Raw genomic sequence first — 14,368 nt, 5'->3', positions numbered from 1 at the left:
CCATTTCTTAGAAAAGTACTATATACAGTAGCTCAATTGTAAGATACCTGTAAATTGGATTTATTTTGACTTAGTTGCTATAGCCCACAATTTCGGGACAGCTAACTCCAAGGAATTTATTCACCTGTCCCTTCTTTAGAACTGCACTGTGCTCTGGCTTTCCAGAGGGCAAGGGTCGCCTGGACCCTGACGCTGGAGTTCTAGGCCAGGATCACTTTTTTACTTGCGTTATCAGAGGCAGAGCAGCCAGCTGGACAAACTCTGCAGAAGGCTCCTGATAGGGAAACCCGTGGGCGCCAATCTAGGAGACCAAACCGACCTGCGGCGGTCGACCAACCCAATTCCATCCGCGGGTCTTTTCTCCTTCAGGGCCCCTCCCGGAGCCCAGGGAGCAAAGCGGGGTCGAGAAGGAGCACCTGAAGCAGCGCAACAAGCAGGTCCCGACCCGCCGGAGATCACGCGTTGAGTCTGTGGCCCAAACCGCCCGCCGCCTCCGAGCAGTCGCCGGATTGCCGCCCCACAGGGAGCCACTTGGCCCAAGGACTAACCCAGCCCCGGCACTCTCGCTCAAGAGAGGCTCTGCAGGCCGGCATTCAGGCTGGCGAGCTCGCCCACGCATCTCAGCCCAAGCAGTGGTCGTCTGGCTTGCGAAGATGTCGGCCAAGCCCGCTGTCGGCTTCGTGAACGAGGCTTCTCAGCAGATCCTGGCCGGTGGTTCCGCTGGTAAGGCCGCCCCGCCGGGGGCTAGTCGTTTTTCCCTTCGCGTGTTCCGAAAACGTTTCTCAGACAAGTCTCCCCACCGACGTTTTGCCTTTTTCCTCTGCCTTCCACGCTCCCGGGGCAGAGCCTGCCGAGCCCGAGCCCGCGGAGCGCGCGAGCAAAGGAGGCCGGGAGCGGGCAGCGGGCGGCGGGCGGCGGGTGTCGGGTGTCGGGTGTCCCGTGTCCCAGGTCAAGTCGCCGCGGCGCCCGCGCTGGCCGCTCTCGGGTTCCCCACCTTCTGTGTTCCTAGCCTGTAAGGCAAGGCAGGCAGCCCCAAGGCCTGCGACTTGGAGGAGGCCTTTTTGCCTGGCTGGCTATTTTATTTGAAATGATCCAGTTGGCGTCAGACTTAGTTGACTTAGTTGTGCTATCAGTTGTAGCCTCTTCTTTCCCCGGCTAACTCAGATCTTATGTAATTCCTACCTCCCTCGTTAAAGTATGTTACCTCAGGACTCCACAGGTTTTCTTATTGCATGCAGTGCTAGCTTGCTTGCAGCTATTCGTGCCTTAGTAAGCATATTAAAATTAAATGAATATATTAACACATGTAAACACCTCTGATATGATAGGTTCACATTAATTTATGGAGAGTTATGCTGTGGGGGAAAAAACCTTTAGGAAGAAATCTGTTATAACTAATCATGGAAATAATGACTAAGTGGCTAGAGAAAGTTACCCACGGGATTATGTTATGTGAACGTATTTTAAAGATATTTTAAAATATAAATTATGAGTTGATTGAAAATTTAATCTTACATACTGTGATGCATTTTTTATTATGAATATATAAAATAATTACTATAATTCACTCATCACCATAAAACATTTTTATAAATGTAACTATTCTCTTAATAAATTATTATGGTAACACTAGTAAATCATATTAAGATGACTAGATGTCTAATGTTTAACTTTGACTAGTAAATTTTATTCTCAAACAAATTTGGACAAATTATGACTAGTTATCATCATGTCACAAACTCCTTGCTTCTAGGAGTACCACAAGCAGCCAGATATATCACTTAACAATCTCTACACTTTCCTAAAGATGACATCTCATTAATACGGCAATCAAGGCATTCATTTCTTATATGTAATTGTGCTATGTCTATTTGTTGTTATGATGTCAGTGACGCCACTTTCTACTTTTTTAGTTGTTTCCCAGTAGTGATGATGAATTTGCACCAATTTATACACCATTTTGGTCAAATTTCCACAATGTCCAAGACTCTGCCAGCTGTCCCTGACTTGGCTTGATTCAGAGTCCATGACCCTGATCAAATAAAACTCAGCCGGCCCAGTAGGGAAATGAAGCTAATTGATGAACATCCTAACCTATGACTAGTGATTCATAAGTATCTGTATATTGGCTTGGATGATCATTCTGGGTATTAGACACAGCTAAACTCAAGGGATGTTAAAAGTAGATCAAACTCTAATCCTACTTACACTGTTTTGTTGGATGATACATATTTGGCATAAATATAATGTGTTTTTCCATCATGTTCTTACAATTGTAACTAATATGAATGAAAATCAGTACATTTATAAGATAAATTAAACATAGCATAGTTGACTTACATATTTAGTACTATGAAGTTACAATTGATAAATGATGAGAGTAATTTATACTTTCATCATAGTGAAAAAGAGTCATTTTTTTCCCCACTTGGCCAATAACATTTCATAAAACTTTATATTTATTGGGCTTTTATAAGACAGGCTAATCATGTTACATATACTACGTCAAGGGCCAAAAATAAATTAATATACGAGAGGCAGAATTTTAATAAAAACAAAATACACTTGAATTGCTAACACTGAAGTTCTGATTACTGATATTGTCATCAAATGCAACACCAGTGTGTGTATGTATTATATGACCTTTCAATGGTAAAGGTTAGAAATACTTTCTATGACTGTACAGCAGAAGCTAACACAACATTGTAAAGCAACTATACTCCAATAAAAAGTAGTAAAAAATACATTCTAGCTTTCTTAAGGGTAAAAAAAAAAAAAGAAGCTGGAGAGGTTTTCTGGAGAAATACTAGGGTATCTCATGGAATTCAAAGTCTGAAATGCATTCCTGAGAACTGACTATAATCAGGAGCCGGAGCACTGAGGGGATCTCAGGAAGTGAACTCTTGCCATTTCTTACTTCTTCCCTTGGCCAAATGGTTAAGCATTTCCAAGGCAGCAAGGTTGTGGCTAATAACTGGGTCCCAAGTAATACTTCTATTGCCATTAGGATGGCTTGTCATACTTCTATAGATTTGCCCAGTGAGGAGTAAACATGACCAAATGGATTCAGACAGTTAATTACTTACACAGACAGCAAAAGCAAGTCATTGTGGTGTCGGTTCCCTGTGCCCCTTGTTCTGTAGACAACACAGAACTGAAGAAGCCAGATGACAGATGGTAAGAGTGATGGGTCATTCTGTTGTTGAGGAGTTTTATAGACTTACGATGAAGTCTGCAGCTTTACCCTAAGTGGGAATGAGGTGGAAAGTCTTGTGCTGAACTGAAACTAGGGAGATGGATGAGAAATGGCCTTGTGTCAGTCTTCCACAGGATAACGGGAGAAACAGCCTCCCAACAGCTCCTCACTAGGCTGTTTATCTTCCCTTATGTTAGAAGAAATCACAGGGCATTCTGCTAAGACTAAGGTCAGACTGTGGTCAAGCCTTGCCTACATGGTCTCTGTGGAGATGAGCAAGGATGTCAGGGTGCCAAGCTTTGGAGACATTTCCCTGTTCCTTCCTGGTATCTTCATCAGTTTTCTTTCTCACAGATGACTGCTGTTTTCTGCTCTTCAGTTAATGTGTCAGAATATTGTCCCTAATAGCTCCTGAGCTTACATGCTCTTGACTTCTGTAAAGAAAACAAGAGACTAACTTGCTTTTTTTTCAGTCCCAGTGTAAAATGCTGAGGAAGGACTCAAAATAACCCAGTATTGGTCAGGAGCCCACCTCTGCACCAATCAGTTGTAGCCAGTGCCCACAGGGAGGGGTGAGGGTCTCGGGGGAGATTATTTTCCAAAGAAGATGGGCAGTTGGTGTCTTTTATAGTGATATACATGTGTCTTTTGTTAAAAGGTGGTTTGTAATATTTGCATTTAAGAGACCAAATGATTCACTGATAGTTGCTTGGACAATACACATCTAAAGACTGACCTTGAGTTTGTAGCTATAGCTATTATATATAGATATTGTTATCAATGGCAGCTTCGTTTTATATGATGAAAGCTGTGCTCAAGAGAAGACAATATGTACTGGAGTTTTATAGAGCAGGCTCCTAGTCTGCATTCTTAGCTTCAAGTAATAGCATAAAATTCAGGTGAGTAAGTAGAAGCCAATGATGAGAGCATCAGGAAGATCAACAAGGCCTAATATTGCAGAGCGGGTAAGGATGAGATGGAGAAGAGGCCATTGGATTAGTACTCAAAGTTGGTCCATGGATGAGCAGCAGGGAGGGGCATGGTAGCGCCTGGAAGCTTGTTAAGAATATAGGATCTCAGGCTAAGCTTACTCCAGACCTTCCATATCAGAACCTGCATTTTAGGAAGGTCCCCAAGTCACTGGTTTGTACTTTCAAGTTTTAGAAGCACTGAATTAGAAGACCTTTGAGAAAAGAGATTCCATAGAGTGGGAGCCAGATTGCAGAAGGTTGCAAGTTAAATCTTTCTTGGCTTTCATTGCTGACCAGAGAGAGAAGAATGAATTCTGTACTCCTTAATTGCATGCCCTCAATTTAGCTTTCAGACTTATTTTCCTGTCCTCTGCCATACATTCCATTCGGTTGCTGCTCAATAGATCTGCTCACTACACTCGAATGTTGCCTGTGCCTTTCCACCTTTATTCCCAATGCCTAGACTGTCTTCCCCTAATTTTCTCTACCTTTTGAAACCATGCCCATTTTCAAGGCCTGACTTGAAAACCATTTTCTGCATAAATGCTCCCAGATCGCCTCTACAGACACACCAGCTTTAACATTCTCATTAACACTGAATGATACAAGTAATAAAAATAACTAACATTTATGGAGTAAGTACTAAGTTCCATACCCAGTTCTAAGCTTTACATGTATCAACATTTTAAATCCTCATCACACCTCCAGGATGAAGAAACTGATACCCAGAGGGTCTAATGAACTTGCCTGTGGTTGCACAAGCATGCAATCATTTCTATAGGAACAGGCTACAAGAGGGACTAGGAAAATATTATTCCCATTGGCAGATATTTTTAGAAGTTGGAGAGATCAAATCTACTATCCTTTACCATCTCTCTATCTTTTATTAGTTTACATCCCTTAAAACAATTTTTATCTACAAATACAATCCTTACGGTCTTTTTGCATAATAGTATCTTGCTGTCTCCAAATAATTCCATGTGTGGGCACAAGGTTTGCATTTAGTGAAAAGGAAATTCTCAATCCATTTAGCACCTCTATGTACATTTGGGCAGATTGTGGACTGAAAAAGGGCTCTGGCCACTTGAGCAAGTGGGAGCTGAAATCTAGTCCATGCACTGATTCATAATCTATGTATCCTAGAGCAGAGATGAGTCCACCTTGGGGAGAAGGGAAACCTTTTTCTACTTCTTGAAAAGACACTAAATGGATTGGCAGCAAACCTAACAGCAACACTGACAGAATTCCCCCAAGCTTGCTAGAGCTCCCAAGGTCCCTGGGCCTTAGCATCCCCCAGGTCCCACATCATTCTGTTGTCTGCTCTCAGTGGGGCTCTGGCTCTGGCTCTCAGAAGTTTCTCTTTTATGCACATCTCTTCCTTTAGCCAGGAGCATGGCTCCACCTCAGACCCTCCCATTCTCCCTAATGACCAATTTGGGCTCTTCCATGTGTTTCCAAAGCTCATGGGGTTCTTATTTCCCATGTCGTGTAGGAGCCTCTTAGGCCTGCACAAATGGGTATTCTCCCCAAGTTCTCATAGGGCTCTGGCACTCAACTTCAGAAATCTCCCTGGGTCTCTGACGAAGTCCCCTTGACCCCCTGAGAGACCCTGCTTTTGCCCAGGCCTGTCAGGCTCCCTCCCGAGGGCACACCTAGGCCCTGTCCACGCTAAATTTTCTCCACAGTGGCATCACTAGGACCCTCCTCCTCCTGCCTCCCAAAATCTTGCACTCATATTCCTTGACGTCTGCAAGTTCCACTCAGAATTCTTCTTAGGGAATTTCTTTTCCATCTGTCTTATACATGATCACCATGCTGGCAGAACACTGATTTATTTCCCAAAATTTCCAGGCCGTTGTTTCTTCCTCTCCAGCCCCATCCTAATCCCCCGTATCTTGTAGGCAAACACCCTACCACATCTTCAATCACTGTTTTTATTTTGTCCATCTGGCTGGAGATGTCTTAGTCAAATTGTTTAGTCAAAGTATCCTGAAAACAAGTTTTCCAGTTTTGCACTAAACGCAGTTCAATTACTTTGTATAGTTTATCTCATTAATCATCTTCAAGGGATCAAATGAGAAAGTGAAGTAACTTTCTGGAGGAGGAAAACCTGGGATTAATGGATAGGCTGCTGGGAGATTAACTATTGAGAGTACATGTAAAATGTATATTATATTGATGGGAGAGAGTCCAAGGCTTTCAACCTAAGAAGGTCACTAAAAAGGTATAGGATAATTTTTTTTTTTTTTTTTTTTTTTTTTTGCGGTACGCGGGCCTCTCACTGTTGTGGCCTCTCCCGCTGCGGAGCACAGGCTCCGGACGCGCAGGCCCAGCGGCCATGGCTCACGGGCCCAGACGCTCCGCGGCATGTGGGATCTTCCCAGACGGGGGCACGAAGCCGTGTCCCCTGCATCGGCAGGGGGACTCTCAACCACTGCGCCACCAGGGAGGCCCAAGGAAAATTCTTTTTCAGAATGCGTGCAAAGGGGACACGCACGTGATTTAGATAAATGGCACCTTTGGAAATTCAGGATTTGGCAAACTGCATTTGTTTGATAATAAATAGCAGGTTGTAGTGAAACAGGTGAGCCTTTATGACACATCAAAGGGAGGCTGGAACCCATCATCTGGGTAATTAGGGAGGAAAAATTCCCCTTATTTCAACCCCATTGGAGGAAGCAACTCTATTGATCAAATTAATTATGAAATACCTTTAAAGGATGTGTTTTAATTGAAATATAGTCTTATCTCTCTCAAAGAAAATCTAGTTCTCAAAAATATGAATTTAAGAACAAATAAACTATGAATTAAATAAGTACATGTCAAAGGATTTATTTTACTGTCCTTCACTGAAACATGTTTTAAAAGTGTAAGTATAGTATGTGGGCACATGATTCAACTGATATAAGAACATAAAACAACTTTTACACATTTTAGGAACACCTTGTTAAATCAGCCCTTCCTCACTTCCCTACTCTCTGGCCCTGTGCCCCACCACTGTCTTGACTACAACATCTCAGACCATTGAGAATCTGGTGTTTTAGGTATAGTACAATAGGTGCTCAGAAATGTTTGTTGACTGTACTAATGAATAAATATCAGAAGCCCAACCCACAGAATATTATTCTTAGGGTCCTACTCTGAAGAAAGAAAAGTACTCTGGGGTTCTAGTCATCAGACAACGGATACTTGCAACAATATTTTCCTTCAACAGTGTTTTATTTTATTGTAATCATTTAAGAAATGACATGAAAATATTCAAGTCTGTAATCTCTGCCACCTTCTGAGTGAGAGGCCCATGATCACTTTTAAGATTTATGTATCATCTTTCGTTCCAGGACCCCAAACTGAAAAGAGATGCACCAATCATTTTCAAACATCTTTATGATTTACATATGTGGTATCTTAAAATGACAATGAATGAAACCAGGTTAAGGGACTTCTACAGGATTCTTTATAATTGTTCCAGACTTTAACTATTTTTCTTACCAATTTTCTTTTCCTTTTGCTTTTAAATTATTATGTTTGTGTCAATTATTTCCATACTTTGACGTGATCATGGTTTATACACCTTGTAAATATTATTTTTTTAAAAAAATTTTATTCGAGTATAGTTCCTTTACAATGTTGTGTTAATTTCTACTGTACAGCAAAGTGAATCAGCTATACGTATACATATGTCCCCTCTTTTTTGGATTTCCTTCCCAGTTAGTCACCACAGAGCATTGAGTAGAGTTCCCTGTGCTATACAGTAAGTTCTCATTAGTTATCTATTTTATATATAGTATCAATAGTGTATATATGTCAATCCCAGTCTCCCAATTCATCCCACCCCCACCTTTCCCCCTTGGTATCCATATGTTTGTTCTCTACGTCTGTGTCTCTATTTCTGCTTTGCCTATAAGATCATCTATACTATTTTTCTAGATTCCACATATATGCATTAATATACGATAATTTGTTTTTCTCTTTCTGACTTACTTCACTCTGTAGTACAGTCTCTAGATCCATCCATGTCTCTACAAATGACCCAGTTTTGTTCCTTTTTATGGCTGAGTAATATTCCATTGCATATATGTATCACATCTTCTTTATCCATTCCTCTGTTGATGGACATTTAGATTGCTTCCATGTCCTGGCTGTTTTAAATAGTGCTACAATGAACATTGCAGTGCGTGTGTCTTTTTGAATGCTGGATTTCTCTGGGTATATGCCCAGGAGTGGAATTGCTGGGTCATATGGTAGTTCTGTCACCTTGTAAATATTCTAGTAGGTCTGTATCTTTTGAATGTTATTGACAGTCCCTGTTTATTAGTTTGTTAGGGCTGTCTGAACAATGTACCACAAACTGGGTGGCATAAAACAACAGGAATTCATTGTCTCACAGTTCTGGAAGTTAGAAGTCTGAAATCAAAGTGTGGGCAGGGCTGGTTCCTTCCAAGTCTGTTGTATGCTTCTCACCTAGCTCTGGCAGTTGCCCACAATCCTTGTGTTCTTTGGCTGTTATCACATGGCTTTCTCTCCCTATTTGCCTCTGTGTCTGTATCCAAATTTCCCTCTTCTTATAAGAACACTGCTCATTGGATTAGGGCCCACTCCAGTCTGGTATGACCTCATCTTAAATTGATTATGTTTGCAAAGACCCTATTTCCAAATAAGGTCACATTCTCAGGTACCAGGGGTTAGGACTTGTACATATATTTTGTGGGGGATACAATTCAACCTACAACAGGCACTTCATTTTATTTTTCTCTTCATATTGTGTTTCTCAAATTCACAGTCCCTATCTCAAGCTATGGTCCTGTGTTTCTCTTCCTTTCATTGTCAACCTTTGTGAAAAGTTCCTCACTCAGTTTTCAACCTACTCTAATTGGCATATCTGCCTTTACCTTTTTGCTGAAACTGTTAACTACTGGTTTTCATTCCTAATTTTACCTAATCTTGGTGGAATTTCACATCTGTAACCAATTTTTCTATTTAAAGTTGTCTCTGCTGTTGATTTTCACCCCCTTCTCCATGTATGATCACTCTTTTACTATCTTCTTTGCTGGTTCTTCTTCTTTCCCTTTCCTTAAAAATTGATGTTCTGCAGGGTTCCAAGTTCTCTACCCATCCCCACTCTGCTATCTCTGTGCTCTCTGGCTTCAGTATTATCCACGTGCAGGTAACTCCCTGATCTATATTTCCAACTTTTCTGTGCCCTGAAGACTTGAATTTCTAAATTATACAGTAAAAATTATGTGGAAATCAAGAGTCATGTGGACTCTAATGATTTTAAAAAATATTTCGGAGGTAAATTTTGAAACTGATGTTAGATCCTCAGATACCAGTTTCTCTTTGTTACATAGCTGTGCTCATCCCTATTTTGAGTTCAGTTTTTCTCATTCATTCTTTTTGTTATCTTAAGAAGTTGCAAATGAACTTCTCTGGGTGTTTGTTTGGGTTGGGTGGATCCTACCTAATTATTTAGTCAATAATTACAATAAGACAACAGGAAATGATAAGATAAATTCTTAAGTGCTAACACTTATTGAATGACTACTATGTGTAAAGCACCTTACTTTGCTTATATCATCAATATTAATTTGTAATTTCTTGAGGATGAAGAAAGGGAAGCTTAGAGAAATTAAGTAACTTGCTTGAGGCCAGTGACAGAGCATGGGCTCAAACTCTGTTCTCTTTGCTTTCAAAGCTTTACTCTTACCCACTACCCCACCTTGCCTTGTATGCAGAATGATGTATCAGGTTAGCAGCCCTCATACAGAGTACCGCCCTTGTAAGACCTCTTTTTTTTCTGGTTGAGTTAAATATTGTAGCTGCTCTGGGAACTTGAGTACTGATGAACAAACAGGGTCTACCCTTGATGCAACTGGCCATTTCTTGTTTTTGCCAGATCTTTAAGTGCCAGCCACAGCACTGGTATGAAATTCTCCATATTACCCAGCAGGGCGCTCTGTCAGCATCTACAGGGCTACATCTTTTCTGCCAGCCCCTACAGGCAATTAATTATGAACAAGCTGAGCCTCAGTCCTCAGGTGATTGTTCATCGAACCCTTATACAATTAGGTAAGGCACTGGAATGACTCAGCCGACTGGACAAGCTAATCTGTGACAAAGGAGGACATTTAAGTTGCATAAAAAATTGATTTGTCTTGAGCCTTTTAATTTGTATGAGTCTGGTAGCTTTAGGTTAGACGCAAGGGTGAATTTAGTTGAATGTCTGTAAAAACTAAAATGGACTATTGTAGGGAGAAGATATAACTTTGGAGAAAGAATAATGAAATATATGTTTCAATAGGATTGAATGACACCTAAAATAGAATTGTGACCAAAAAGTTTTACATTGCGTGTGTATGTGAGAGAGAGAAGACATGCCAATGTCCTAATATTTCTTGAAAAGTGACCTATATTTATGAATCATCAAGTCTACCCAAATCAGAATAATGCAATTATGTGAAACTTTGGTTTTAGTTCTTGTTCCTGTGGCTGTTGTTGTTATTATTACAATCATTATTTTGGAGAATGGTTGTAGAGATAGAGTAAAATGCTTTGGAGAGATTTCAGAATGAACAGGGTTATTCTGGAACTTTCTTCTAGGGTAGTACATTTGGTTAGCTACTGTATCACAGTGGGCAGTAACATCTAAGAACTTCATTCTGTACTTGGGCAGACCTATAGATGGTGCTGTCTTCCTATAATTTTGGTGATTTGCTCAAAAAAAAAAAAAAAAGGAAAAGCTTTCTGATGACAGAGTTAGATGTAGAAGTGTCTAGACTTTTAATTGGATTCCACCATTGTAAAACATTTCGAACAGGTGCCTTACATAGATTATAGAGGATTACACACTTGAAAAATGTAGAGGACTGTACTTTCAGAGTTAATTTTTCCATTTAATTATAGTTCTTAGCTATATATGGAAAAGTAGGTTGCTATATATAAGAGGGGTGGAAGAAAGTAGTGCTTCCATCTATTGCCATAATGTGGTGCTTTTGAATTTAGGGTCCTCGATCAAATAACAGTTGTTGATAAGCTTAACGTAAATGTCATATTAGTTGCTGGTAGGTCTTGGAGATTACCTTGTGAAAACAGAACTCCTAGATTCCATAATTTTGTTTCTTTAAATTCTCAGGGTTAGAGTGTGTGTTACACTAAAAGTAAATGATAAGCTTCTGTGAACAGGATCTAGAGTGCCAAATGCATAGTTCTTTTTATTTATCTATCTGAGGCTGCCACTCAAAACGCCGTTTCTTGTTTTAATCTAGTGGCATTTAACATGAGAAAGTGAGAGAGATGTATGAAGAATATAGTTTTTTTTTTTTAATTTAAAACTTTTATTTATTTATTTTTGGCTGCACTGGTTCTTCATTGCTGTGTGCGGACTTTATCTAGCTGTGGTGAGCGGGGGCTACTCTTTGTTGCGGTGCACGGGCTTCTCATTGCGGTGGCTTCTCTTGTTGCGAAGCACAGGCTCTAGGCACGCAGGCTCAGTACTTGTGGCTCGCAGACTCTAGAGCACAGGCTCAGTAGTTATGACACGTGGGTTTAGCTGCTCCGCGGCATGTGGGATCTTTCCAGACCAGGGCTTTAACCCGTGTCCCCTGCATTGGCAGGCGGATTCTTAACTACTGCGCCACCAGGGAAGCCCCTATACTTTTCTTAAACATAACTTCCAAACAGGAAATTATCTTTCTTTAGATTAATTTTGTACAGTGTGTTGTGGAGTTAATGGGAAATACCAGTAAGTCCTTTTTGCTGTAAATGAACCTTTAACCACGAGATGGCAGTATAACTTTCCCATGTCTTTTAAGCTATTTCTAAAATGATTACTAAATTAAACAAATTATTTTTTAATGAGAAATGTATACAGTTATGAAATTTTAGGAAAAAAAGAAGATGAATATTAGAAGTACCAAAGATTCTAGCGATTTTTTTTGATTGAGCAGTTTTCATTGCACTAAACATGTTTATACTGGATCTATCTCTTGTTTTTTATTTTTTAATTTAATTTAATTTTATTTTATTTTTGCGGTACGCGGGCCTCTCACTGTTGTGGCCTCTCCCGTTGCGGAGCACAGGCTCCGGACGCGCAGGCTCAGCGGCCATGGCTCAATCACCTGAGAATCTGCTCCTTGGCATGTGGGATCTTCCCGGACCGGGGCATGTGGGATCTTCCCGGACCGGGGCATGTGGGATCTTCCTGGACCGGGGCACGAACCTGCGTCCCCTGCATCAGCAGGCGGACTCTCAACCACTGCGCCACCAGGGAAGACCCTATTTCTTGTTTTTTAAATCTTGCGAAGAGTGAGCCCCTTTTAGGTGGAGAACAAGTCTTATTTATTTTGTATCTCTAGGCCCAGCACAGTGCTTAGAATGTAGTAGCCACTCAGTAAGTCTATTTTTGTTTAAATTGCATTTACCACAAAGCAATATAGTTCTGCTGAGACCTATTTTGCTTTTGTGCCCCTGCCTAACCAGCCCTCAGTGTGGCAGAGGTAAAGAAAAGACCTTTTAGTTTAGAAGCCAAGTACTTTGAATTTTTTCGTAGCACCTTGTTTTGCCAGTGGTGAGGGAAGGTTCCTTGTAGGAGTGATAGTTTCTCAGAACAGCACTGAAAATAAGACTTTTATTTTTTGATCAAAGATGTCTAAATGAAAATGGTCCTATGCTAAACAGTATGATTTGCTTTCTATAATGGGATATTTGACATCTAATCAATGTAAGATGCACAGTTGCTGCTTATGTGCAGCTATACACAGAAATATTTTATATTGTAAACTCAAAAGGGAAGTCTGTTACTTTCCATTATTTACATAAGTTATAAATGGATGACAAGTTTGTTTTGTGGGCAAGTTAAAATTTTAATAAAAGACAGTTACCATGTATAGAAGAACATATAAGACAGATATATAAGAAAAAAAGAGGAATGCAGTTATCATGTTTGAGAAAATATAGAGTTTCATGTAATACCTTAAATGTGTAGCTCCTGTTCCAAAAATTTGTAGTTTTAGGTTAAGTTTTTGCAATCAGGGTGCATTTCCTTCTAGAACAATGTTATGAAATTTGTAGGTGAGCCGCAAAAATCGTTTTCTTAACCTGTATTAAGTGTGAAATATCACTAATAGGAGCCCTGAACTTCCAGGACATTTAGGACTCTTAAGACCAAGTATAGGATCCTGTGCCCTTCTGAGGTTAGCTTCCCTGGAGGGTTCAAGGGCTGTAAGCAATGGTGAGACATTTATATGTGGAGATAGCCTGGTGGCATCTCCTTAGCAATGAGACGGAAATGTGCCAGCAGCCAAGAGGGAAAGGGTGCCAGCAGGATAAGGAGGGCCCTTTGAATGCGGCTTCGCATTCACAGATGACCTTGTAAATTTAAACTTCTGGCACTTCTTTCAAATAAAGCTAGACATAAAGTCATAGCTTTTGTCATTGCAACTGTGTGTTTTAAAAGCATTACTATGTGAAATTTAGGCATTTAAAATAAGCTACATGTTAATAACTCTGTTAGTAGGCATTTCTTTACTTTTTAATAGAGGAAATTGAGAGTCTCAAAAAAAACAGAAGATCTCAGGTCTCTTTGAACCTCTGAGAAACTCTGGTCTTAAGGGACAAGGGCAAATGGGTTCTAGAGGTTCTCACTCCAGTTGTTTCTGGACATATTTGTGCAATGAATAAATGGATGGATGGATGGATTTTGAATAGTCAGACAGCAGAGGAGGACCAAAGGGGAAGTACAAACCAAAGAACTGTAATATAGGAAGCATCAAGATTGGAGAAAATGAGGGTTGTGGTGGTCATTAGTATGTATAGGTTGTTAGGAAATTAATTATTTCTGCATTGGAAAATGTCTGCATTTTTGTTATGATTTGTACAGTCTATATGAACTTATGTATTCTTGCATTTGAATGAACATGAGGGAAGTCATACTTTTAATATATACTTTATTAACATTGTATAGCTGGAAAAATAGCCATATATTAAATTAAAAGAAAAATCCTAGTTTTTATATTTTATTGATCTGTAACATTGACGTGTTTATTTAAATGTAAGAATTCATAATACTAATCGTTAAATAAGCTTGATGTAGAACAATGACAGATACTAAAACATGTTCTTATTTCTCTCAGTAGACAAAAAGCTCCCTGAGGATAAGAATCTTGGACTGTTTGGTATCCTGCTATATCCCTAGGGCCTAAAACAA

The 14,368-nt window shown here is 40.1% G+C and overlaps 1 protein-coding gene across 1 annotated transcript in view; it reads left to right on the top strand.

Moving 5' to 3' along the window:
• The window catches only part of SLC25A21 (solute carrier family 25 member 21), a 529,502-nt gene that overhangs the window by 17,158 nt on the left and 497,976 nt on the right, over nucleotides 1-14,368 (top strand). Inside the window, exon 2 of the mRNA XM_060293607.1 lies at nucleotides 370-723. Within this exon, the coding sequence (XP_060149590.1) occupies nucleotides 654-723 (70 nt within the window). The 5' untranslated portion in view covers nucleotides 370-653. The remainder of the gene's footprint in view (nucleotides 1-369; nucleotides 724-14,368) is intronic.

The sequence above is a fragment of the Globicephala melas genome, chromosome 2 (genome assembly GCF_963455315.2).
Source record: "Globicephala melas chromosome 2, mGloMel1.2, whole genome shotgun sequence".
NCBI lineage: Eukaryota > Metazoa > Chordata > Mammalia > Artiodactyla > Delphinidae > Globicephala > Globicephala melas.
The sequence above is the reverse complement of the archived record's forward strand: the minus strand, read 5'-3'. Positions and strand labels throughout refer to the sequence as shown.